Genomic DNA, 25,902 nt, shown 5'->3' on the forward strand with positions numbered 1-25,902 from the left:
CCCCTCCCACTGTCTCTGCAGATCTGGTTCTGGAGAAATGTGACCTGGAGCTGGAGGTCAATGGCCGTGACCACCACACAGCTGACCTGTGCCGGGACAGGCTGGTGGTGCGGCGGGGCCAGCCCTTCTGGCTGACCCTGCACTTCGAGGGCCGAAGCTACGAGGCCAGTGTGGACAGCCTCACCTTCAGTGCAGTGACCGGTGAGTCCCTCCGCCAGCCCCTCACCCCTCGCTCTGTGCTGTGATTTCAGGGCCCCCTGACAACGGGGCACAGGGCTCCATGCCTCTTCGCTCCCTGAGGAGTTTCTAGCAGCCACTAGCTCCATTTTACAGATGAGGCAACTGAGGCCCAGAGCGTGGAGGGATGATGCCCCAGGCCACCCTGCCTCGTAAACAAGTGGGCCGGACACCGGTTCCGAAAACCTGTTATCACCAAGGGGTGGGGCTCAGCTTCCTGCCTCGAAGGTTTATCAAGGTTCTGCCCGCTCTTCCCCACATCAAAACAGTTTTCAACTCTTATCAACAGCTACTTCCCCAAATCCACATAACCCAACCAGGCCTCTGGGATCCAGCCCACATTGGGTCTGGGTGGTGGAGAGAACCCAGCGGGCTCTGTCTGTCTGAGAGGACAGTTTTGTGTTCCCATAGTTCCTTCTCCAAGCCTCAGGAGGCTGCCTCAGGCTCAGGGGGCTGACAGACCTGGGTTCCGGTGCAGACTAAACTGCCTACCCGCTGTGTGACCTTGGACAAGTTGCCGAGCCTCTCTGAGCTTCCGTTTTATCCTGTGCAAAGCACTCATGGTGGAGGGTTGTTAGGGCAGAAGGGCCTGACACGGGGGAGCGTCTTGTAGACGTGAGCAGCTCTTGCTGCTATTGCTCCAGGGGGGTCCAGCGATGGCTGAAAAGACATTGAGGTCCCAGCCACCCCACCCCCAGATGCCTAGTGACCAGTCTTCTTGGCTTGCCATTTCTGGGAAAGGAGCCTTGAATGCCGAATTTCTGTGTTTGGCTTTGGGTGGGAACCATTCCCTTGAGGTCAGCTAGGGGCCGCCTGGCTGGGACTCTGCTCAGGGGTGAGAAAGGCCAGTTCTTCCTGAGACCTATGAGAGCGGAGAGAGCAGCCAACAGGCTGGGGCGGGTATTTACAGGGCAACCTTCGATAAGGCTTATCACTGTGCCTGCAGACTGGCCATGGATATCCACCCCATGCCTTTCCTCCCTCTCCCTCCGCTTCTGACAGGGATACACCCACTCTCCAGGGTCGGCCCCCCTCACACACCACTAGCACCTTTAGGGCCCGTTTTAACTGATATGAGGAGCCTCCAAGAGCCTCTGACCTTTCTAGCCTCAGTTTCCCTCTCTGTAAAGTGGACCATTGTAGTGCATAACAGGATACCCTGAGAAGAGCTGGGCTTGGGATGATAATCACAGCACCTATAGAGCACCTACTGTATGCATGTTCATCCTAAATCCGCCCGTCTTGGAAGCATAATGAGACCCCATTTTACAGATGAAAATACTGAGGCTCAGAAAGGTCAAATTACCTGCCCCAGTCATACTGTGAGTTAGGGATAAAGCAGGATTCAAACTTTGCCCCCAGCGTTGAGGTTTTCCTTGCTGTGAGCTGACAGCAGCCAGTTACCTAGTCACCACAAGGGCCAGCCAGGCCTCGGTTTGCTCCTCTGTGAAATGGAACAGCAGAGGAGCTGCCAGCGGGGCCTACCTGTGACTTCCCACCTTCTTTCTCTTCTTTCTCAAGTCATCCCCTTTCTTCTCCTCTCTTCATCTAGGCAGCCTGGGGCTAGGTAATTAGGCCCTAAGTTCAGGGTTGGGGTGGGCGGGCAGCTGATCCTGGGTCCTGCCCCAGCAACTAATCTCTGTTCTCCAGTCTCCGTGGACTTACCTCACACCCTGGCCAATCTGCCCTGCTCCCCTCCGCGGCCCCGGCGGGCAGTCTGGGAAGGCGCCCCATCTCTGGGTGCACACAGCTTCCCTGTCTGAGTTACCAAGAACTCTGATGGCCTGGGGAAGCCTGAGGGACAATACCAGGAAGCCAGGCCTTTCACCTCAAGGCCTGGCTTGGATTAGCACCCAGGCCCGGGCCTGGCCTGGCCACCCTGCCCTTGTGCCGGAACATTCTAGCGCTGATCAGCCTGTCCTACCTCTTTAGGAGAACTGAGGCCCACGGAGGGGAGAGTGCTGGCGAAGGTCACTCAGTGAGTGGAATACGTGGCCTGACCCTATACATACCTGGAAGCTGTGTATTTCCCCCAGATGTTGGAGACCTGACAGGCTCTGTTATGGGGTTCAGACCACAATAGACAAACACCATTCTTATTATGGGAATAAAGCTCTGCTTCCCTCTAAGAGGGGCCAGGGTTTAGAGGGTGAGTGGGCTGGGACTGAGGTCAGCCTGAAGGAGTAGTGAAAAGAACCTTTATGAGGCTGATAGAGGGCTTTCCTCCAGAAGGTTCCCCTCATCCACTCCCCCCTCGCCCCGCCCCTGGCCAACCATGGTCTAGGAGAGTCCCCAGGACTCCTGACTCTCTAGGTCATTTAGGCCCAGAGAGGTCCCTGAAGCATCTCTGGCCCCACAAGGAGAACCATGTGGAACAGCAGCCAGTGAATTTTCGGAGCCGGCTTACGTGAGCAGTGGCGGGACCAGGGGGACAGCCTGTCCTCATCGCACCCCCACCCGAGCTCAGGGCCCCTTGGAAGAAAGGGGTGTGTGTGTGTGTGTGTGTGTGTGTGTGTGTGTGTGTGTACAGCTGTCCCAGGATGGAGAGAAAGGGAAATGTGTTTCCTGACCTGTCCTTGAGGGTAGTATGTCAATAATGCTGGGTGGGGGGCGCCTGGGTGGCACAGCGGTTAAGCGTCTGCCTTCGGCTCAGGGCGTGATCCCAGCGTTCTGGGTTCGAGCCCCACATCAGGCTCCTCTGCTATGAGCCTGCTTCTTCCTCTCCCACTCCCCTGCTTGTGTTCCCTCTCTCACTGGCTGTCTCTGTCTCTGTTAAATAAATAAATAAAATCTTTAAAAAAAAAAAAAAAAAAAAAAAAAAAAAATAATGCTGGGTGGCCGTGGGTCCTGGCCTGGGCTGTTACCCTGGTGACCAGATCATTGATTGTCCAAACAGGAACATTTCTGAGAATGAAAGAGCACCATTAAGAAATATGCTGGGGCCACGGCTGTGAACTGGGACTGTCCCAGGCAGACTGGGCCATATGGTCACCCTAACTTGGCCCCTTTCAGACTCAGTTTCCCCATCTGTAAAGTGATTCAGTTGAAAAGGCAATTTCGACATTTCACTCCAGTCCTCAAAATCTGTTGTTTGGTCTGAGGATTCTGACTTTTAATGTTCCCTTTTGGTGACACGGAGGAATGCTCACGTATTCTGCATAATTACTGTTCTAGTCACTTTTTGGAATGCTTTCTATGCCGTCTCTGCCCATCCTCTAAACTGTGCTGGGACATGGGAGTGACGATAACAAAACATAGTTGTCATTTATTGACGGCTTACTGTATGCCGGGCACCTCCACCTGGTTAAGCTTCACAATGACCTCGGAAGGAGGTATTTGTAATTGACTGTAATGGACCCCATTTTTCACATGAGGAAGGAGAGGCACAGAGAAGCTAAGTAGCTTGTCCAAGGTCACAGAGCCAGTTTGAGACCTAGAATCAGATCTTCCCAGGCATGTGGTCTGAGCCTATTTTCTTCTTTGTTGAGAAAGCTGCAGATCCGAGAGGCCTGGTGACTTAGCCCGGGTCACACAGTACTCAGAGCCTGAGTAGGGGAACCAGACCCCGGCTGGCTCTCGGGGACCCAGTGCTGCTCAAATGCTCAGGAGCATTTAAAGGCACACAGCCAACTCCTGGCACCCAGACAGGGCCCTGGAGGCCTATGTCATGCCTGTTAGCTCATGGTTATATTTGGGCCTGGGTGTGTGTGGGGCGGGTGGGTTGGAAGGAGGGGGCAGGGTGCGGGGAGGGAACCCCTCGGGGAACAGGCCCCCATATTGTCAGCAGCAGGTGGGCCGAGCTACAGGGAGGGAGATGCAAGAATAAATATAAACTTTCCAGGGCAGCCGCCCAACCAGGCAGAAAAGGTTCTGTTTCTCCTTTCGGCCACCCAAATCCAGAAAGGAGGACCAGCCCCTCCTCGCCCTCCCATGACTCAGCCCTGCCTGCAGGGGCAGGGCCTTCCCCCCCACCAGAAAAAGCAGCCAAGCTTGAGGCCGGCTCCCTATCTCACGGAGCCTTCAAGACCCCTACAAGGGAGCATGGGAATGAGAGGCGCTGTGGAGGACAGCCCAGAGCCTAGAGACCTGGGCTCAGATGCTAACTTTGCCCCAGACTCCTGGGATATCCTTGGGAGACCCTCCTCTCTCTGAGCCTCAGTTTTTCTACCTGTACAAGGGGTCTCCGGGGAAGCAGGAAGTGCCAAGGCACTTCGTAAAGTGTAAAATTCTGTGCGGTGGGGAGGGGACGGTTATGAGCCCTCCTTGGAGGTACCATGGAGACACAGAGGCAAAAAGCCTGAGGGGGCCCTGGGGAGACAAACACCTAGAGGCTGGACAGGCCAGCACTCCACAGCAAGGGGCCTCTCAGATGGGTTCCCGCGGGGACATCAGAGGACCAAGGTCCTATCCTGCTCTTCTGCAAGGGAAAGCTGTAGCCCAGCAGGGACTTCCCATTCAGGTGGGAAAGGGGATGCTCCCCAGGATTCCTGTTCGTGTTACAGGTGGACACACGGAGCCCAGAGAGGGGGAGGGGCTTGTGCAAAGTCATACCAGCCCAGGCAGGGTGACTGAGACCCTGCCCTGGGTGGAGCTGTCCCCTCTCCCAGGAGAAATCTGTCTCACGGAAGCACCCGCCGGGCTGGGGTCTAACCCTCACTTTATAGATGAGGACACCAAGTCTCAGGGAGATGAAACCTTTTGCCCAAATTCCCTCAGTGGTCAGCAGCGGAACTAGGCCTCAAACCCAGGCCCACGGGACCCCCGGCATGTGCGCCGGGCCCCGCAATGGGCCTGGCTCCCTCCCTGCCCACGTCTGGCTCACGGCCACGGCCTTCTCTCCGTCAGGCCCAGCCCCCAGAGAGGAGGCCGGGACCAAGGCCCGCTTCCCGCTGGCCAGCGCTGTGGAGGAGGGCGCCTGGACGGCCGTGGCGATGGACCAGCAGGACGGCGTCCTCTCGCTGCAGCTCAGCACCCCGGCGAATGCCCCCATCGGCCTGTACCGCCTCAGCCTGGAGGCCTCCACCGGCTACCAGGGCTCCAGCTTTGTGCTGGGTCACTTCACTCTGCTCTTCAACACCTGGTGCCCAGGTGAGCTGTGCCGTCCGCGCGCGGGGCTAGACCCCTGAGGGCGGGGGGGAAAGGGGCAGCGCCGCGCTCCTGCCTCCCAAAAGCCCTGCCATGTGAGTCTGCTTGTCACTCCGCCTGTCACGGGAAGAGACGGGCGCTTGGCAGCCAGATGCCTTGCCCAAGGCCACGCAGCTACCCAGGGATCTCACCCTGCCTCTGAGGCGCCTGTGTTCCCCGAGCACTGTGACCTGGGCGCGGAGGTGTCTGGGGTTCACAGCCCCATCCAGGAATGGGGTGCCCAGGGGATGCCTGGGGCCGCAGCTCCACACCCGGTTCTGGTTCATGGGGCTCTGTTTGAAATTTCACCAGACTGGCCTGGGGAGGGGAAACTGAGGGAGGCAGAGGGGTAGGGTAGCCAGAAGCGGCGGGCAGGGGCAGTTTGGTTACCTAAGTGCCTCCTCAATGCTTCCTCTCAACAGTCCCAAGGGGGAGACCGTCAGGGTCCTCGCAGGCTCAGAGAAGTTAGGTAGCCTTTGGAAGCTCCTCAGTAAGTCAGTGGACAAGGCTGGACAAAGCTAGCGAGTCAGAGGGGATGGCTTAAAGGGCCGAGGCTGGCTGGAGGAGGAAGGGGGTCGCAGGGGTTGCCACACCCCTTCCCAGGCCTCAGTTTCCCCATATGACTAACAGGGTAGTCAGATCTGTTTCCTCCCTGCTCCTGCATAGCGAGGCAGAGAGACAGGCCTTGTGGGTGGGCCCCAGCTGAGGAATGGGGTGTCCTTCCTCACAGACTCCCTGATGAGCAGGGAGCCCCATGTGGGGTTCAGTCCCAGGACCCCAGGATTGTGACCTGAGCCCAAGGCAGACACTTAACCGACTGAGCCACGCAGGTGCCCCTGCTTTTTCTTTTTAAGAGCTCAGAGTGCCCTGTGTCTTGCCAGTGTGGACCGTTCATTGATCTGGCCCTCCACCGAGGTACATGAGGTCGTCCCCGGCGGATCCGATCTCACAGGAAAGGAGTCATGTAGAGCACCCCTGTTCACATGCCCTGGGGCCACATGGAATGGTTTGTCAGGACTGAAGTGGCCTTGCTGGACCCCCCTGTAGACTGGTTTTGATTTTGTCAATCTGCAGAGCTTACAGCTAGCAGGCCGCCCGGCCCACGGAGCAGGAAGAGGCCAGTGTCCCCCCATTCACCAACATGGCAGGGGTTCAGAGTTCAGGGAACAGGGAGTGAGGTTCTAGGGATATCCCCTTCTCTGGCCTTTCCTCCAACCCTGCTCCATCCCCACCCTGTAGGTTGGGGTGGCTGTCAGCCAAGCCGCACCGGGACCCACATCCCAGGGTGGGAGCCTGGGGGGGGGGTGGTGGTTCTGGTGATGTGGAGGCAGGAAGTTGGGCTCTGTGGGGGTGGGGCTGCTGGGTGGGAACACTGTTGTCCCTTTGGGACTTGCCCCTGAAATCAGAGCCTTCTACCCCTGAGCTCAGTAAGGACAGGAGGGAGCGAGCTCCAAGTATGTGCGGGGGCCTCTTGTCCCCAAGGACCCCACTTGACCAGCAGGGCTGGGCGGAGGGCACAGTCCCTGCCACCTGGGCCGGGGTGGGGACAACACTCTCACCCGATGACGAAACACCGTGGGTTTTTCTTTCTCTTTCGTTCTTTCTCCCACAGTCAGCTGACTTACTGCTATATAGTTCATTTGCAGGAAAGCTAATTTTTAGTGCCGTCCTGGGAGCCACAGTCCAGGCTATGAGACAAAAGACGCTCGGCCACCTGCACACTTGGTTCGCCCCGTGCACTGAGGGGGGTGCAGATGGGCCTGACCGAGCCCGGGGGCCCCAGGGGCCTGAGCAGCTGTGTTCCAGGCCAGTGCTGCCGTTGTTTTAAGGACCCATAAAAATGTTTTAATTTCTTTTAAAATCAGAGGAAAAAAATGAAAGTTTAGGTCAGAGAATATGTTTTAATATGTAATATTAATATGCAGTCGTAAATATATTAATTTTATTTATTTATTTATTTATTTATTTATTTATTTATTTATTTTTATTTTTATTTTTCCTGGAGGAAGGGGCCCACAGAAGCAAAAATGCCCAGGGCCCACCAAAGTCATAATGTGGCTCTGGATTTCCTCTTCCCGGCCTCAGTTTCTTCACTGTGGTTATCAGCCACGGGGAGCTAAGTGCCATGCCCACAGCTGTCTCTGCACTGTCTCTGGTCCTCTGCTTTGCATGTCATCCCATCAGACTCCGAGTATCTAATTTTAGTCATTTCTCAAGGCCTTCAATCACGACCCACCTGCTCTAGGGCGCCTTCCCTGAGCACCCCCTCCCCCCAGCTGGACAGGACCCCACTTCCTCTGAGCCCCAGCGACCCTAGTAGCCTTTCTCTCTACCTTGAATCAAGCTCCTCCTTACACTGGCTCAGGGCTTTAGCTTGTGAGACATCTTTCAGGTCTGCATCCCATGTTACCCTCAGGGAACACGGTGAGGGGGATGAAGAAGGGGAAGGGATCTCCCCAGGGTCTCACAACAAGGGAGGATCAGCTGGAGATGCCTGACTCCTGGTCCAATGCTCCTCTATCGCTTATTGTGGCTTCAGTTTTCCTGTCTGTAAAATGGGGCTTTAATGGTCCCTTTCTCATAGATCTCTTGTGGAAATTAAACGTTAATAAATGTCATACACTTATCACACACAAGGGTTGGATAAATGGCAGCCACTGATAATACTAGCTGAAAACACCTTACCTCTCAGGTATGGGATTATTAATTAATGATTAGCTTTTCTGATTCAAAGATAGGAGGACCTCTGAGACTCTGACCTGGCCCTGGGTCTTGGCACCCTGGCTGCCATGTCTTTGGGGACCGTGTGCCCTCCCAGACCCAGAGCTGAGGGCCCTTCCTTTCCACCCGCAGCGGATGCCGTGTACCTGGACTCGGAGGAGGAGCGGCAGGAGTACGTGCTCACCCAGCAGGGCTTCATCTACCAGGGCTCGGTCAAGTGGATCAAAAGCATACCTTGGAACTTTGGGCAGGTGGGGCCACACCCTGCCCTTCCCAACCCTGCAGGCCCACTGTGTGCGGGGACCCGGCTGTGAGGCAGTCAAAGCCTGAGGTCGTAGAGCAGAGGGTTGCCCTAGCCACCATGGGAATGGCAGCCCCAGATTCAAAGTGGGGAAAGAATCAGGAGAGCCTTTGGGAATTGTGGGGCTAGCAGGTGCCGCAGGAGGGAGAAAGGGAATAGTCAAGGCCATATACCAGAATAATAGAAATGCTATTGTGTGTGTTGAGAAGAGGCTTTACACCATTATCTAGGTCTGTGGCTTTCAAACTCGAATATACATCAGAATCCCAAGAAAAGTGTGTTTAAACACAGGTCACTGTGTCCCACCCCTAGTTTCTGACTCCGTAGGTCTGGGTGTGGGCTGAGAATTTGCATTTTTGACCGGTTCGCAGGCGATGCTGATGCTGCTGGTCGGTGGCCATACTTGGCGAACCACTGGTTGTATCGGTTAGCTACTGCTGAATAACAAACAAGCCCGAAACCTACAGACTGAAAACAACAGCTGTTTATCATCTCTTACAAAAATCTATGGGTCAGCTGGGGCATGTCTGCCTAGGCTGGGCTTGGCTGACCTCCTAGATGGCACAGCTCTGTTCCATGTGGTTCCTCATCTTCCAGCAAGTCAGCCCAGGCTGGTGGTTCGAAGTAGGAATCTTACATCCTCTGCCATCCAGCCTCCCATGAAAATTCTCGAGACACTGAGAAAACTCAAGAAGGAATTGTCACACTCCTTCCCGGCCCTTCAACTTCCTGGTGTGTTGGGGGGTGTTGGCCTTTTGGGATAGGGTTCACCCTGAGACTTTTCTCAACAGCCCCTGGGTTAGGGTTTCCATATTCAGGCCTCCAGAGTCCTGCCCTGGGACCACAGGGAAGTCTTCCCTGTGTGGTGTGGGGCTCTGACCTCAGTTTCCCCATCTGAATACTGGGGATACTAATTGCAAGAATATCTGCCCAAGAACCTATAGCCTGTTCTGGGGTGTACATGAAATGGTGGTGTGAGCGGGATAGAAAAAAATAGATCGCAAAGTAAATTGGCTCTTAATTCCCAGGGCTCTGTGTTCTCCCCTGAGAAACAGAACAAAGCCTAGTCCTTCCTTTCATTTCCCAAGGTCCTGTTCTGTGTCCAGGCTTGTGTTGAGCCGTTGGACACAGCCCTTACGAATCTTCCGGAAGCCATCACAATCCAGAATGATAAGACCTAGAGGAAGGAAGTGAATAGCTGCCAATGGAAATCAGGGCAATTCCTGATATAGGCAAGCTCTGAGCTGGGCTGTGGAGGCCGAGGAAGCATGGTATACAAGGCAAAGGGAGCTGCCGGAGCAAAAGCGCAGGGGTGGGAAAGTTTATCTTGCGCTTAGGAATTCTGTAGCTCAGGGAGCACTTTATATCTGAAGGAGTCCCAAGAGATGAAATGGGAAAAGTCAGCAATGTCCGGGTTGTGAATGTCAGGCAGGTGGCAATAGGGAGCCACTAAAGGGCTCAAAGCCATGGAGGGAGAACTGTGACAAAGCCTGGTTTGGGACAAGACCACAGAGGTGGGTGGCAGGGGGCAGATCGCCTTTGGACTGATCAGACAGATGGTCCAGCGTAATGTGACAAGGAGGGAGGGCCCTACTTTTGGTAATGATAACATTTGAGTTGTAAGGATGAGAAGATGTGAGCCATACAGAGTGGCAGGAAGAGCATTCCGAGCAAAGGAAATAGTAAGTGCAAATGCCCTGGGGCAATGAGTGGTGCTAATGAGCAGAGATGGGGTGGGACACAGATTGTGAAAGGCCTTGCAGGTCACGGGGAAAAGTCTAGATTTTATTCTAGGTGCAGTGAAACAGAGGAGGGATTTCTATATATAATTTACCTCAGTTCCAATCAGAGCAGTGTGTTGGGGTGGAGGGGGCAGGGGGAGAGAGGATTCTCATCAGCTCTGCAGGGTGAGTCAGGCCTTAGGGGAAATGAGATATTTGGCAAAGCAGAGATGGGAAAGGGGCAGTGACAGGACTTGAGGTGACCCTGAGGAGAGGGAAGCCCCAGGGACACTGTGGGTTCTATTCCACGTTCCCAGGACCACCACCCCCAACCCCCGGCCATGCCCTGAATGCAAGCACATCCCTTCCTCTTTCTCGCAAGCTCAGTCATTGTCCTCCCCCCTCCCCCGACCCATCCTGGGCCAGGCAGAGCTGGCATCACAGAGATGTGACCAACCCAGCCCAGACCTCCTTAGTGTGTGAGATGGAACAGAGAGGACCTATAGCTGCAGGGCTGCAAGGCAGGCTTCCTGGAGGAGGTGGCTTCTCATTTCCCTCATCCTTCTCTTGTTTTCCCCAACACAGTTTGAAGACGGGATCCTGGACATTTGCTTGACGCTCCTGGACATGAACCCCAAGTTCCTGAAGGATGCCTGCCGTGACTGCTCCCGCCGCAGCAGTCCTGTCTACATGGCCCGGGTCGTGAGCGCCATGGTGAGTGAGGGGCTGGGCCCACCCCAGGGTCCGGGCCCACGATGTACTCCCCCCTTCCTGTGTTGATGGAGGCCACACTCCACACTTGGCTTGGTTGGGGGCACTCAGGAGATGGGGAAGTCTCGGCTAAGAGAGCTTGTATTTGGACAGACAAGATTTACACAAGTAAGGGTAATGTCATGTGGTCCCTAAAAGCAATTCACCCATTCATTCACTCATTCAGCAAGTATTAGGCAGCACCTGTGTCCTAGGCACTGGAGAAACAGTTGGGTGTAAGACGTATATGGTCTCTAACTTCTCACGGGGGGATGGGTGGGAGGGGACAGACATTGACAGAAGTACCACGGGAATGAGGCATAATCAGAAATGATGGTGCAGGCACCGAATGAAGCCAGAGGTGTGAGAGTGTTTAACTGCAGAACCCAACTTCGGTGAGGGGCTGGGGTCCGACTTCCGGGAGAGGATGGGGGGGACCTCCCTAATTGATGATCCCTAAGCTGATATAGTAAGTGGGAGAAGAGCATTCCAGGGAGGGGGCACAGTTTGTGCAAAGGCCCTGAGGAGAGGGAACAACTTTGGCAGTTTGAGGAGCAGAAAGGAGGCTGGTGTGGCTGGAGAGGAGTGAGCAAGGGGGAGTGGGGTGCAGGAGGTGGGCAGGGGTTAGACCATGCAGGCCTCATGGGCCACAGTCAGGAGGCTAGATTTTATTCTCAAGGCAATGGGAGAGTGAAGGGAATGACACAATCCAGGCAGGGGCCAGAGAGGGTCTTCGTAATACTCAGATCACATCTTGTCACTCTCCTGCCGCCCCATGGACCAGTTCACACCACCGGCATCCCCTTCATGATCTTGACCCCTGGCTACCTCCTCCCTTCTTCTCCTTCTCTCCCACACCCTGGGCTCCAGCCCCAACCTTCTCCCATATACCAGCCTGTCGCACCTTGCTATCTTTGCATGGGCTGTTCCCTCTCCTAAATTCTTTTCCCTGCCTTTCACCACATACTGAACTCACAGCACCTGCTCCCCAGGCTTGGTCCCTCTGATGTCCCTCTGGTTGTAGGTCAACTGCAATGATGACCAGGGTGTGCTGCTGGGACGCTGGGACAACAATTACAAGGATGGCATCAGCCCCATGTTCTGGATCGGCAGTGTGGACATCCTGAGGCGCTGGAAGACCTCGGGCTGCCAGCGTGTCAAGTACGGCCAGTGCTGGGTCTTCGCCGCTGTGGCCTGCACAGGTGAGCTGCATGCTGCATGAGGGGAGGGTGTGGAACCTGCTCCCAGACTCCCTGAGCCCTGGGAGGGGGGCAGGGAGAGCACTCAAGTGGGAATCAGAAACCCTGGTTCTGGTCCTGTCTCTGCCTCTAATGCCACCAACTTACGGTGAGTCCTGGAGTCGGTGGCTGCCCCTCTCTGGTCCTGTTTCCAACAATTAGCCTGCAGATGGTGGTTAAGATCGAGGGGTGTCATTTGGGAGGCCTCCTGGGCTCAGGGTTGGGAAGATGGGCTTCGGAGCCAGACAGCCCTAAATTAAATATCTCTAGTAGCACTCCCTTGCTCTGTGACCTTGAGCAAATGACTTCCTTCTGAACTTCGGTTTCCATGTCTGTAAAATGGGGGCAAGAGGACCTCCCTCCTAGGGTGGATTGATAGAAAACTGCTCGGCCTAGAATTCAGCCCAATGTAGCTCTCAGTAAGTCCTAGCTATTAGTAACTCAGTAATAACCGTCATATCAACGTCCAGAAAGAGAAAGCACTTTCTAAAATGCAGGTGAGAAAAGAGAAAGCAGTTTAAAACCAAAATGTAAAATAAATCTTTAAAAAAGCTTAAAAATTCAAGCCCAGAGAATGGTGACGCTTGTCCTGGGCTGGTGATGGTGTGTATGAGAACGGGACAGTATCCTGTACCAGTTAAAAACGTAGACTGCAGCGTCAAGGCCTGCATTCCAGTCTCAGCTCTGCTTCTGACCAGCCATGTCCCCGAATAATCACTGAGCCTCTCTGAGCCTCAGCTCTGTTACATGTGAACCGGAAATAGCGACAGTGCCTTTATCCTCGGGCGGTTGTGAGGATAACGTGTGAAGTGCTGGAAATGATTTCAGACACATAACAGCAAATACTCATGCTTCTAGATCATTCTTATTACAATGACTACCACTGCTATTATCATGTATTAGGCTTAGGGAATCTAAGAGGCTGGTCCTGATTCTTAGCCTCTCTGACCCGGGACCGGGGCCGGGCCCAGGGAAAAGCCTGGGGACGTCCCTGAGCTGTCCTCCCCACCAGCAGTCTGGGCAGGGGCAGTGTGGCCGGGCTCCCAGCTAGGCTGTTTCTGCTTCCCCTTCCCCACGGCCAAACCACCCATGCCTGCCTGCTCCTGGGACCTGTGTATTCCCTTTTCTTGTGCAAACTCCCCTGTCGCAGACCTCTTCCTCTGAGGGGCCTGAAATGCCTCCTCAGAAAACCCCACGGATTTTCTGGAGACACACCATCTGTGGCCTGGGTCCCCAAGCTCACCGGCAGATGCCCCCCCTCCACCCCCCGGGGCTGTGACCTCCAGAGGTCTTGCTCGAGATCCCTCTCTCCTCCAGACCAGGGCTGAGTCTGGGTCCCTGCAGCCTTCTCCTGGGCCTGGTGTGGGACAGAGCCAGGGGCTCAGATGCGCAGGCCGCTGGGGCTTCTGCAAGGAGCCAGCCTCCTGCTGGCCCGGCCCAGGGACTCTGGTGTCCCGCTGCCTGTTTTGAACCCCAGCTCTGTTGCCAGCCCCTGGGTGGACTTGGGCAAGAGAACTGCTGTCTCCAAGGCTGTATCCTCACCTATGAAATGGACACCGTGGTGACCGACCTCATTCACAGGGAGATGGCACTTCGCACAGTCTCAGGTTCAGGGTAGGCTTGGGTTTGTGGGCTTCTAGGGGAAGCTGGGATTCCGCAGCTGGACCCTGGAGCATTTTCGAAATGTCCGGAGTCAGCCCACAGTGACTGGATAGACGTTTGCAGTGACGGGCACCGTGGCACCTGCTCTTCCGTGGGCACGGGGCAGACGACACCGCCCACACCAGCACCCACTGCCTCTCTGAATCACCGCAACATCCAAAAAAGCTGCTATTATTAGCTCCTCTTAGAAGAGGAAATGGAATCTCAGCGACAGGAAGTGGTTGCCCAAGGTCACACAGCTGGCGAGCAGCAGGGCCAGGCTTGAAATCAGGTGTCCCGGTTCCAGGGCGGCCCCTGGCCTGAGAACTGTGATGATGAGGCCTCTTGGGACACCAGCTCTAGGACAGGAGTGATGCCTTGCTCCTCGGGCAGCAGGGACAGGCCTCCCCACGCCTGGTCTGTATCCTGAGGCCTGTCATGTCATGGGGCAAGGCCTGGGGTCCGGACGCAGAGCGTCTACCGCCCGGGCCTCAGGGCAAGCAGCCAGCCAGGAGGGGGAGGGTCAACACTGTCCTTCCTCCCCGCTCCCAGGGGCCCTTGCCCAGGCCCAGAATCCAGGGCTGTCCCGGGACCTCTTACTGTGCTTGACAGTGGGCGCAGGGCAACAGGGCAAAGGACACTCAAACACACACACACTCACACACACACACACACACACACACACACACACACACACACACTCCGCCCGCCATCTCTAAGACTCAATCTCCATCAAAACTAAAAGGCAAGAGTCCCACAGGTTACCTTCAGTAGGACTTTTCTCACTTTAAAAAAGATATTTATTTCCTTTATCCCACCCGGAGAATATGTTACTTTCACAAAACACATAAAAACCTTATTTAAAAGTGAGGGAGTGAAAAGGGACCCAAAACGCACCACCTGTCAGGAGCACCCCACCATTCAGGCACGAATTGTGCCCAGGCCCCCCTCCCTCCTCAGAGGTCTGTAGGTGCCAGCAGATGTCCTGCTTCTTTGTCCCCCGTCACTGTGACCTCTGTAAACTGTGCGGGGCCCTCCCCTTCGCAGTGGCTCCCCAGCACGACAGCCTGCCCTGCGTGTGTACCACGACCGTGTGTGGTAGAGGAGGAAACAAGGCCCAGAGAGGTGTTGGGACTGGCCCCAGGTCACACAGCCCAAAGCAGCCGGTCCTGCACGGAAGGCCCCCCGACCCTTGGTCCGTCTTCTGCCTGCTCCACTGTGTGTGTGCTCCTTGCCCTGAATCTTTGCCGTTCCTTCCCTGCTCCTTTTTCCCCTTCTTCCTCCTCCTCTCTCTACCTCATCGCCCCTTCATCCATTTGATAAAATTGTCTGTGCCAGGCTTGTGCTGGGCTCTGGGCACATAAAGTAAGACAGATCACTTACTGCCCTCAGAGGACAAATTAAAGGACCCCTCACATGCCCATCCATAGCCAATGATGGTAAATCCCCAGTCTTGCAAATGATGGAGCCGTCTAAACCTGGTGGGTGGCCCTCCAGGCTGAGGAATAGCATATGCCAATGCCCTGTGGCTGGCAGGAGTGTAGAGTGCTGGAGGAGCAGCGAGTGTGGCTGGGACAAAGTGCCCAGGAGGCGGTCAGGGGCCAAACCTTGTAGGGCCAAGGGCCATAGCCAGAGGTCTGACCTCGATCCCAAGGGCCACGGGAAGCCATCGAGGGTTTAGCAGGGAGTGTTGATGTCAGACTTGCATTTTTGGGTCTTCCTCTGTTCCCTGGGATGTGAGGAGGCAGAGTGGACATGGGGTGACCCGTGAGGTGGACACCATCATCCGGGTAAGGGGATGGTGCCCACCCTCGCCACCTGGATGATGGGTACAGTGCTGCCTGGGATGCAGATGGGCATGTGGCTACGCAGAGCAGCACAGGTCTCCAGATCCTCAGCTCCTCCTCTAACCCCTCTCCCCATCCCGTCCCCTCCGCCACCCCCAGTGCTGCGGTGCCTTGGCGTCCCCACCCGAGTGGTGACCAACTTTAACTCGGCCCATGACCAGAACAGCAACCTGCTCATCGAGTATGTCTATGACAAGTTTGGGGAGATCCAGAGAGACAAAAGCGAGATGATCTGGTGAGCTGGGGCCGGGGTCAGGGGTAGACTCCACTGGGGAGGGTCCCCTGGAAGGGAAACCTAGGAAGACTTCTCAGAGGACGTCACATTTGATCTGGGGTTTAGAGTTGAACAGTATTTGGACAAGGGGGAACAGGGCCTGGGGAGGGCTCTCCAGACAGGGGCCCCAGCATGAGCAAAGGAGGGAAAGTCAACACACGATGCATGAAAAGGTGTCAGAGGAATGGTTTTTTGGGAATCTAGAATGCCAGGTTAGGGGGTCTGAGCTTGACTCTGAAAGTGATGGGTTGTCACCAAAGGCTTCAAACTGGGAGAGGGACACTGATGACCCTGGAGCGGGAGGTCAAAAAGGGAGAGACTGCAGGCGGTGGGCTGGGTGTGGTCCAGGCCAGCGGTGATGCGGCCTGAAAAGGGGCAGAGCCCGTGAGCTGGAAAAGAAGGGACAGCGGAGAAGGGAGGAGGTCCCATCAGCGGGACTCAAGGAGCCACTGAAAGGGGAGGGCTGTGGGGGAGGTGCTGACAATGACTCCTGGGGTAGGAGTGAGCACCTGGCTAGGGCCCAGGGGAGGAAGAGCAAGGAGGAGTGTCAGAGACGCCCTGGGCTGAGCCCAGGGGAGGAGTGTGAGTGCTCGCTTCATTTCTCACAGGAACTACCACTGTTGGGCGGAGTCATGGATGAGCAGGCCGGACCTGCAGCCTGGCTACGACGGGTGGCAGGCCCTGGACCCCACGCCCCAGGAGAAGAGCGAAGGTGGGTGGGCGTGGCCCCCTTCCCTAGGCGGGAAAACTGAGGCTTGGTGAGAGCTCCCCAACAGTCCCTCAGCCCAGAGTGGCAGAGCCGGGTTCTAACCTCAGTCTGGCTGACTCCAGAGACCATGACCAGTCTGCACAAGTGTGGGGGTCCTCACTCATAGTGTACGATCTGCTTCTTTTATGATTTGAAAAGTAATTCACATGCATTGTGGAAAACAGCAAATATGGAGAAACACAAAGAAAAAATCGAAGAACATCTTTGTCCTCTCCCCACCCCAGAGAAATATCAGTAACATTCACACACAGCTTCCAGTAATTTCCTATTATATGTTTGTTTGTAGGTATGCGTATGAGAGACAGAGAGCCAGAGACAGAGAGAGGGAGAAAGAGACAGAGACAGAGAAGGAGAGAAAGAGACAGAAAAAGAGAGGGAGGAAGAGAGACAGAACACCAAAGGCAAAATTGGGTGAAACCAAATGATTCTTTCTCAGAATAATTTTATTTTTATTTTTTATTTATTTAAATTCAATCAGCCAACATATAGTTCATCATTAGTATTAAGTGTTGTGTTCAATGTCATTAGTTGCTTATAACACCCAGTGCTCATCACCACACGTGCCCTTCTTCGTGCCCATCACCTGGTCACCCCATCCCCCCAACAGAATAATATTTTTAAATGTATAGAATATATTACGTAGGGTAACAAAGAAAACCAATTACACCGAAACATGGTTATCAAAATTTTTTAGATAGTAAGTTCCACGATGTACCGGTACGGATGCATTTCGGCGGTATTTCCAGGTATTTATGCCAACTATAAAGTGATATCAAATGTCTGTGTTCCTTATGGGTGAGAAGTCATAAAGGCACCGAAGACTATGGTTTGTCTGCTTTCACGATCGAAAGGAGTGTTATCAAAATTCAGTGAAGACAAAGATGCGATTTTTTCCCATCCAAGTTCACGGACCCCTGAATTCTATTTGCGGTGCTCTGGGGGTCTTTGGTCCCTGCGTTAAGATCTCCGGCTGCACGTGACCTTTTGTCTTGGCCCTGTCACTTCTCCATATGTCATTGGCATTTCTCTATCTCATAGTTTTCCGTGATTTTAATTTTAAATGAATGTTACCGTGTTGCATCAAATGGATATACTGTAGTAAGCTACCCAGCCTCTAGCCCTCCACATTTAACTTTGTGACCCGTTGGAAGCCGTTGTAAACCCCAGCGAGAGAAACATCCAGCTCTTGTTCATTCAGTCAACGCACACTCTCTGAGTTCGTTGGCAGGTGCCGCTGTGGCTCTCCGGGCCGGCAGGAAGCAGGATGGATGGACACACCGCCTTTTACTGCGTGGCTCCCTCCCTTCCTCGGGGTGCAGGGGGGGATACGCTTCTATTTTATTTATCAGACACTTACATGGTGTTTAGTTTACGCGAATCCCCGTTAGGTGGGTACAAATATCCCCACCACACAAAACAGGCTTAGAGATGTTAAGTCACTTCCCCAAGGTCACCCAGCTACGAAGAGGCCAGCTGAGATTGGAACCCAAGAAGCTGGGCGGGCTCCAGAGTCTCCATTCTTCATTCTTACTCCCTTCTTATTCCCAGCAACGGCGTCCCTGAGTCAGAGGGCTGGACGGGCTTGAGGTTCTTTGCACCCACGTGGTTGAAATGTGGAAGGTGTGAGAGGGTGCCACCCTCCCCTCAGCCCGGGCCCGTCTCTCCTCTTACTCCCGACCAGGGACCTACTGCTGTGGCCCGGTTCCAGTTCGCGCCATCAAGGAGGGCGACCTGAGCACCAAGTACGACGCACCTTTTGTCTTCGCTGAGGTCAATGCCGACGTGGTGAACTGGATCGTGCAGGAGGATGGGTCCATGTGCAAGTCCACCAACAACTCCCAGACCGTGGGGATGAAGATCAGCACGAAGAGCGTGGGCCGTGATGAGCGGGAGGACATCACCCACACCTACAAGTACCCAGAGGGTGGGTGCCCAGCTCCCCAGAGCCTTCGCCACCGCCTTGCCGAGAAGCAGCCCGTGTTACCAGCCAGCAGGCTCGTGTGTGTGTGTGTGTGTGTGTGTGTGTGTGTGTGTGTGTGTGTACAAGCGTGCATGCGTGTTTTCTTCGGCAGCCTTCATACAATAAGGTTACTCTCCATTTTACGTCTTTTCTTAGAAAAAAGCGCACTGGGAGACAGTGTAGGAGAGCACTCACTTAAGAATTCTATATGCCCCAAAAGGATTCCATTGGGTTTTTTAAGCCTTGCTTTTTTGGCGGGTTTGACTGAAACACAACTGAAGGGACACCAGTTCTGGAGGAGAGGCACGTGTCTGAACAGAAAAATGAAAGATGTCTGTGTTGTTTCGTAACGGTATTTGTCGTCATGGCACCTGCAAACGAAGATGGGCAATCCCACCCTTCTATTTATTCATTTTTTTTATTGCAACGTATTTGGACTAGAATGGCTTGAAAGTCCAGAGGGGCGGGTCCTGGAAGAGAGATTCCAGGAACTCCGTAGTGTTTATTTGTGCAGGATTTCACACGCAGCTGGGGGGGAGGTGAGCATGAAGATGGACGGGGAAGGAGGAGAGAGATGGGGCGAGGGAACTTAATAAGAGAGCTTCAATCTGATACAAGACGAGCCGCTCTCTGCATCTCATGTTCAGTCGGGAGAGGGAAGAAAGGCTTCTTTTTAAAATTGTTTTGGAGCCCAACCAGCAGCCAATTCAATACAGTAGGATTTTCTAAGCATCCGTGAGCCCGGAGGGCTCCCAGAGGTACCTAAGGAACCATTGCTGCTGCCCTCACCCAGCTCCCGCTGACTCACCAGCGCTGGCCGGGGGCTGGGGAGCAAGCAGCCGTACTCTAGCTAGAGGGGAGACGACAGAAGGAAAAGTGCTTCCCCTGGTCTCTGGAAGGTCTAGAGCTGATGATTGGATGGGAGACATAGATATGCACCCAGCAACACCGGGGAAGAAACAAAAAGGAGCAGAGTAGAGAGGCAGATGGGACACAGAGGAGGGGAGCTCCAGGGTTAGGGAGGGGGAGGAAAAGATTTCAGGTGGAAGTAATCCCTGGGCGAATGCTGGGAGGTGAGAAAGCTTGGTGTTTACTACCCACCAAGCGCTGTTAGAGGCTTTGGGTATGACGTAGAGATAAGTACAGTCTTAGTCTTCGAGCGGCTCAAGAGCGAAGTACATAAACAGAAAACAACTGGTTAAATGAAAAGCACGATAGGCAGTAGGCACTGGTGAGACTCGAGAAGACGTGCGGTCTGTCATTTATCCCGGGGCAGGAGTGGTCAGAGAAGGCTTCCTGGAGGAGGGGGTGTCCTTTGGGGCTGGGTCTTGAGGGATGTCTAGGAGTTTACTTGTGGAAAGTAAACTATTCTTTCGTCGTCCTGGCACAGCGGTGTGGGGAAGGTCGCCTCTAGAGCTTCTCTGAGTCACCGGGACTCTGAAAAGCCAGCTCGCCTTGCCCCAGCCTCGTCGTCCGAGGTCCCTACCTCAGCCATAATGGACTCTCTTCCACATCCTCACAGGGTCGCCGGAGGAAAGAGAAGCCTTCAAAAGGGCCAACCACCTGAACAAGCTGACCGATAAAGTGGAGACGGGAGTGGCCATGCGGGTCCGCGTGGCCCAGAGCGTGAGCGTGGGCAGCGACTTTGACGTCTTCGCCCACATCACCAACAACACGGCCGAGAGCCTCACCTGCCGCCTCCTGCTGCTCGCCCGCACCGTCAGCTACAACGGGGTCCTGGGGCCCGAGTGTGGCACCAAGGACCTGCTCAATCTTTCCCTGGAGCCCTTCTCCGGTAAGGCCATGCTCCTGGAGCAGTTACGCACCACCAACCAACCTGCGCTAGATAGTGTCCTGAGAACGTGGCACATGCCGTTGACCTCGCAGATGTTTCTGTGGCCCTTCCTCGGGTCAGGCCCCGCATACGTCCTTAATAACGTGCAACCCGCGCAATTCTTACAGCAAAAGTGGGAGGTGGATTCTTTTATTGCCCCATTCTTTAGATGAGAAGACGGAGCACAGAGAGGTTAAGTAACTTTCCCAAGGCCACACAGTTAGGAACGGACAGGACTGAGACTTGAACCTCCACTCTTAGCAACTATACTGCTTTGTTCCATGTCATCTTCATGTGACTTCAGACTGCTTCCCCGGACCCTCTGCTGCCCGCTCCCAGCTAATTCCTTTCCTCTGCCTCCCCGCCACAGCCCCTGCGAGACCCTCTCCTGTCCCCCTGGAGGTTCTCAGCCTCAGAGAGAAGGGGTTCTAGGCTGGTGCTGCTCCGAGAACTTTCTGGCACGCTGGAGCTATTCTGGGTCGGCGCTGTCCAGTCACTGGCGGCCAGCTCCACGTAGCCGTGGAGCGCTTAAAACGCAGCGAGCACAACTGTGGAACTCGAGTTTTTATTCCACTTAAAGTTAACCAGCCACATGTGGCCAGAAGCTGCCCTGTTGGGCAGTGTAGCTCTGAGAGCAATAGGAGAGGAGCGGGGCCGGGCCCCCGGGGAGGAAGTGTTTCCTCCCCGCCCTGACCTTCCCCTCTGACCTGGCTCCGGCGCCTGGCCTGGCCTCCCTGTGAGGCAGATCCCCTGCCCTGTTCTGGGGTGAGGTAATGTCACAGACGACCGGTCTGCAGCCCCGGGCAGAGCCTCTGTCGCTCAAGCTTTCTGGGCAGAAACGCACACACAGGCCTCCTTGGTCTCTTTCCCCGCCTGGCTTGGTCACTGCACCTGATTATCTTCCTGAAAATAAGCCTGAGGCTGTGAGAGGGGTTGTGGCCACTCCGGTCACTTAGTGAGCCCTTCTGATGGGCTGCTGGGAGGACTGGAGGAGACCGTGCGCTCAGGAAATATCTGAAAAGTATAAAATGGGGCCTGATCATGGGAAGGCAGAGCCTGTCCTGAGCAGCTAGGGTACCAGACGGTGGTCTCGGTGCTGGGCCCAGTGGCTGGTGAGCTCCTGCCAACCTCGATGGCATGCAGAGGACCCAGCTGTCACCTCTGCAGTCAGGCCCTGGGTGCCAGGGGCAGGGGTCCCTCCCTGCGGGTATGTGCCGTGGCCAGGATCCCCAAGTTCTAGTTCCTACCATTCTGTCGGTGGGTTGTGGGCTCCTGGGGATTCGTCTTCTCCATCCCAGGCCTTAGGTTCCCCACTTGTAGGAAGGCTGGGTCGTGCTTGCAGAGCCCGCCAGCCCCTCGTGTGACTGTGCACCAGCAGGTCCTTCTCATGTTCAGAACCACTTCAAAGGGAGGCACTGTCTTTCCTGGAATGTGTGGCATGAGGCAAACTCCAGCCCTGGCCAGCCATGCCAGGACAGCTTCCTTCCTCTTGAGTCACCCTTCGCCGTCCAGTTACCATCTGGGCCCTTGGAGCATTGTTCCACCGAGGCTCAGCCAAGCTTGTCGGTGTTTCCCATCATCCCAGGGATGTGTTCACTGCAGAGCGGTCCCTCCTGCCTCGGAGTCCTGGGAGGGGCACGGCCTGCAGGGAAAGGGCGGAGGAGGGCAGAGGTCCTACGTGTTGCCCTCAGGTGGGGCCGGTCTAGGATTCCCGGCTGGGGCCTTCAGTGCAACGCCGGGCCTCAGATAGGACGCGTTCACCCCCAAGACCCCAGACTTTGGCTGGCATGCTTGTTATTCTTTGATGATAAGATCTGGGGAATTTCCAGAGTGTGCTAATAGACAGGAAACCAGACCTAGGACAGGGAGCCATTCCCACCCTTGCCTCCTTGCGCTGCTGCTCTCCCTTCCCCTTCCTGCCCCCACCCGTCCTCTGTCTCCTCTCCTCACCCCTTCAGGTGGGTCACTGGGAGTGCAGCCACTGTGGCCTCTGTGGCCATGCCCAGGGCACTTTCTAGAACAAGGCTAGTCATCTAAGGAACGACTGAGACTGACCGTACACGTTTTCCCGTGTACGTGGACCCCATGAGAACCGGTGGACCGTGGTTCTCAAAGGTCTGGCCCCACCCTGGCTTCAGCGTTCTGGAAAAGTCAACGGTTGGGACCACATCCTTTAAGCTCCTGAAAGGCAGTGTTGTCCTTTCCCATGTAGCTGGCCAGTTGCCACCGGTTCCGTCAGGCCCTGACCCGGGGATTTTCACTCCTTTCTTTTTTAGCAGAAGGTTGGGTTCTTCCCCTTCATCATCTGCTCAGAGGTTGGGGCGGATCTACCCTGGGAATGAGCTGGCTGGGGCGTGGGGCAGGCCGGGGCCTAGACCTTGACCTGCAGTGAGAAGGCGGCTGTCCGTCAGGCCCTCACTGTCCTTCATACGGGCCCCGCGAAGAGCGGCTCAGTGGCAGTTACAGGCTCAGCACCCCTACCCCTCGCCGATCTCCCGTCTCAGCCCAGAGCCCTCGGCAGACGAGAATACCTAGCTGGAACTGAACGAGCATGACTCGGCTTGTGTGTATTTTTGCCAGTTACCTTCTATTTATAGTAAATGAGACTGGTTTGCCGCAAATATCAAGAAGTGTCCCTAGGCAAAAAAAGTTAAAAAAGTATAAAGCCGGTGGACTGAGAGCAAAACAATGAGCAAATAACGAGGTTATCCTCAGATGTGTGAAAAGTCCGGTGAGCAGCTGGAGCCTGGTCGGGGAGGAAGGGGACAGATGCAGGAAAAGAGGCAGCTGCATCTCTCATCATGGCCCGGGGTTGGCTGTGCTCCACCGAGCCCCGAGCCTGGCCCTCCCGGACAGGGGAGGTCCAAGGAGGCTTCCAGGAGGGGTTTGCCCAAGGCTGGCTGTGACCGAGTGGACGAGCCCTCCAAGGCCAAGCCGGCAGAGTCTCAGGCCTGTGCTCTTTGCACTGTTCTTTCCTGCCTCCTGCAAGCTGACCCCTAGTGCCTCGTGCCTCCGTGTTGTCAGAAAAATGGGGCTAGAAACCACACTTTGCTTCTCCGTGGTGGGAGCAGTTGGCCCTTCTCATCTCGTCGCTGTGTGGCTTTTGCTCTGAAGTGACCTCGGGTCTTAGTTCCTCCCAGCGGGTGCCAGATGTCGCAGGGAACAGAAGAGAAACTGAGAGGGGAGGTCACCTTCCGAGGCTCACACAGCCAGTTAGTGGCCGAGCCGCGCCAGGTCTCCCGATCTGAGCACTTAACTGGCAGAAGTATTTCTTCATCTGTAAAATGGGTATAATCCCACCAGCTTTATGTGGGGAAATTGAGGTCCTGAGAGGTGGTGTGACTTGCCCAGTATTGCCAGCTGGCAAAGGGCAGAGAGGCAAGATCAGAACCTAGGCTTGTTGGAGCTCCAGCACTTCCCTGACCAGCTGGCCTGCCTCCCCTCCCAGCTCTTCCCTCGGAACCACTGCGCCAGGACAGATGGTGGAAAAGGCTTGGGATCTGCCTGTTCGTTCACTAGCTGTGTGACCTCAAGCATGTTCTTTCCCCTCTCTGTGCCTCGTGGAGATGCCACGGGAGACGTGGGGGCCGTGAATCAGCTATCACGAGTGTTCTTCCTTCTTCCTTCCTGCAGAGAAGAGCATTCCCCTTCGAATCCTCTATGAGAAGTACTGTGAGTGTCTGACCGAGTCGAACCTTATCAAGGTGCGGGGCCTCCTCATGGAGCCGGCTGCCAACAACTACCTGCTGGCCGAGAGGGACATCTATCTGGAGAACCCAGAAATCAAGATCCGGGTAAGGGATGGGCTGGGCAGGGTATGGGGGCAGGGGCGGGGTGCCAGGACAGCCCCCCCACATGCACATACCTACAGCCCTGTCACCTCCAGATCTTTGATGCCCCAGGGTTCCTCAAATCTTAACTTCATCAAAGGAAAGCATCATGAAGCTGAAAGAATTTGGGACTCCTATCTCTAGGACTGAATCCTAGAATCCCAGAGTGGTGGGGTGGGGGTGGAAATTAGGGATCTCAGAATCATGGACCCTTGAAAGCTAAGGTGAGATCCCCGGCCCTGAGGCCCAGGTGGGGCAGAGAGAGGCAGAGGGGTTAAGGGCACAGACTCTGCAGTCTGACTCCTTGGGTTTGTGCGTGGGTGGCCCTGGACAGGTCACGCTGCCCCTCTGGGCCTCAGTTTACTCATCTGCGAGGTGGAGTTAATACTAGCACCTAGGTGTGTTGTAAGAATTAAACGTGCATCACCGGAAGTGCATTATAAGGGCTCATAGTAGCTGACTGTTCTTATCACCCTCATCGTCGGCATCACAGTGACTGGCTTGAAGGAGCCCCAACCCCAGAATCCCAAATGGCCGAGAGGGACAGTTACAAATAAATGGTAAAGAGCAGAGGGGGAGGGAGTGAGCACTGCGTGCCAGACGCTCTGCTGGGAGCGTGCACATATTAGCCCAGTTAGCATGAGAGCCCTGCAGCAAGGCATTTCTCTCCTATGAAGAAACCAAGGCTCAGAGGGGGTAGTTACTTTCCTGGAGTCACACAGTGACGTAGGGGTAGAGATCAGCGATCAGCCTGGGCCCAAAGCCTGTGATCTTTCTGCTCCAGACCCTAGAACAAGGGAGGCACTTTCTCCATCCCCCGAGTCACGTGGAGCCTCACTGTCGGTCCGTGAACGTCCATGTTTTCTAGTGAGGAAACAGGCGCAGAGGTGGGGAGCGATCGTGCCAGAGCGGGGCCAAATTGCAGCAAATATAGAGATGGCCCCTGCCTGCCCTTGAGGGCCTCTAGGCTCCTCTTCCTCAGGGCCGCCCCTGACATCTGTCCCGTCTTCCAGATCCTGGGAGAGCCCAAGCAGAACCGCAAGCTGGTGGCTGAGGCGTCCCTGCGGAACCCCCTCACCATGCCCCTGTTAGGCTGCACCTTCACCATGGAGGGGGCCGGCCTGACTGAGGAGCAGAAGATCATGGACGTGTAAGTGCCGGTCACTCCAGCTGGGGGGCCCGGGAGCACAGGGCAGGTGCTGGTGGACGGAGGGGCTGCCCGCAGGCACCAAACCCTGGCCGGGAACTCCCTCCTCTCGTCTCCCACACACCCACCCACACACCTGCCTCAGTACACCTGCATGACCATTCCCCAGCCCCCTTCGGCACGGTTCCCACCCTTGCATCCTCCCCGAGCACCCGCACCGCGCCAGCTGCGCTCTGTGCACGTGTCTTCCCAAACCTGAGCAGTTAACACATTCAGTCACTAAGCAGCTGCCTCTGGACACAAGAGCCCTCATGGAAACACAAGTATCCACATCTGGAATGTGTGCAAGTGTGCATGTGTGGGCGTGTCCTCAGAGATACATACTTATATACACCAGTACAAGCATAGATACTTCTTGTACTTTTTTATTGTACTGTAACTTACACGCGGTAAGTAACAAATCATGGCTGTACAGCTCAGTGCCTTTCCACACACGTAGCCCCGAGTG

General features: G+C 55.3%; 1 protein-coding gene across 1 annotated transcript in view; it reads left to right on the forward strand.

The window, feature by feature from the left end:
• The window catches only part of TGM2 (transglutaminase 2), a 31,195-nt gene that overhangs the window by 3,209 nt on the left and 2,084 nt on the right, over positions 1-25,902 (forward strand). Inside the window, exons 2-12 of the mRNA XM_045804600.2 lie at positions 22-201; positions 5,083-5,325; positions 8,215-8,333; positions 10,690-10,818; positions 11,879-12,056; positions 15,680-15,815; positions 16,463-16,566; positions 18,305-18,547; positions 20,106-20,378; positions 24,051-24,211; positions 25,261-25,397. Of these exons, the coding sequence (XP_045660556.1) occupies positions 22-201; positions 5,083-5,325; positions 8,215-8,333; positions 10,690-10,818; positions 11,879-12,056; positions 15,680-15,815; positions 16,463-16,566; positions 18,305-18,547; positions 20,106-20,378; positions 24,051-24,211; positions 25,261-25,397 (1,903 nt within the window). The remainder of the gene's footprint in view (positions 1-21; positions 202-5,082; positions 5,326-8,214; positions 8,334-10,689; positions 10,819-11,878; positions 12,057-15,679; positions 15,816-16,462; positions 16,567-18,304; positions 18,548-20,105; positions 20,379-24,050; positions 24,212-25,260; positions 25,398-25,902) is intronic.

The sequence above is a fragment of the Ursus americanus genome, chromosome 22 (assembly GCF_024610735.1).
Source record: "Ursus americanus isolate L20-20 chromosome 22, mUrsAme1.1.p, whole genome shotgun sequence".
Lineage (NCBI taxonomy): Eukaryota > Metazoa > Chordata > Mammalia > Carnivora > Ursidae > Ursus > Ursus americanus.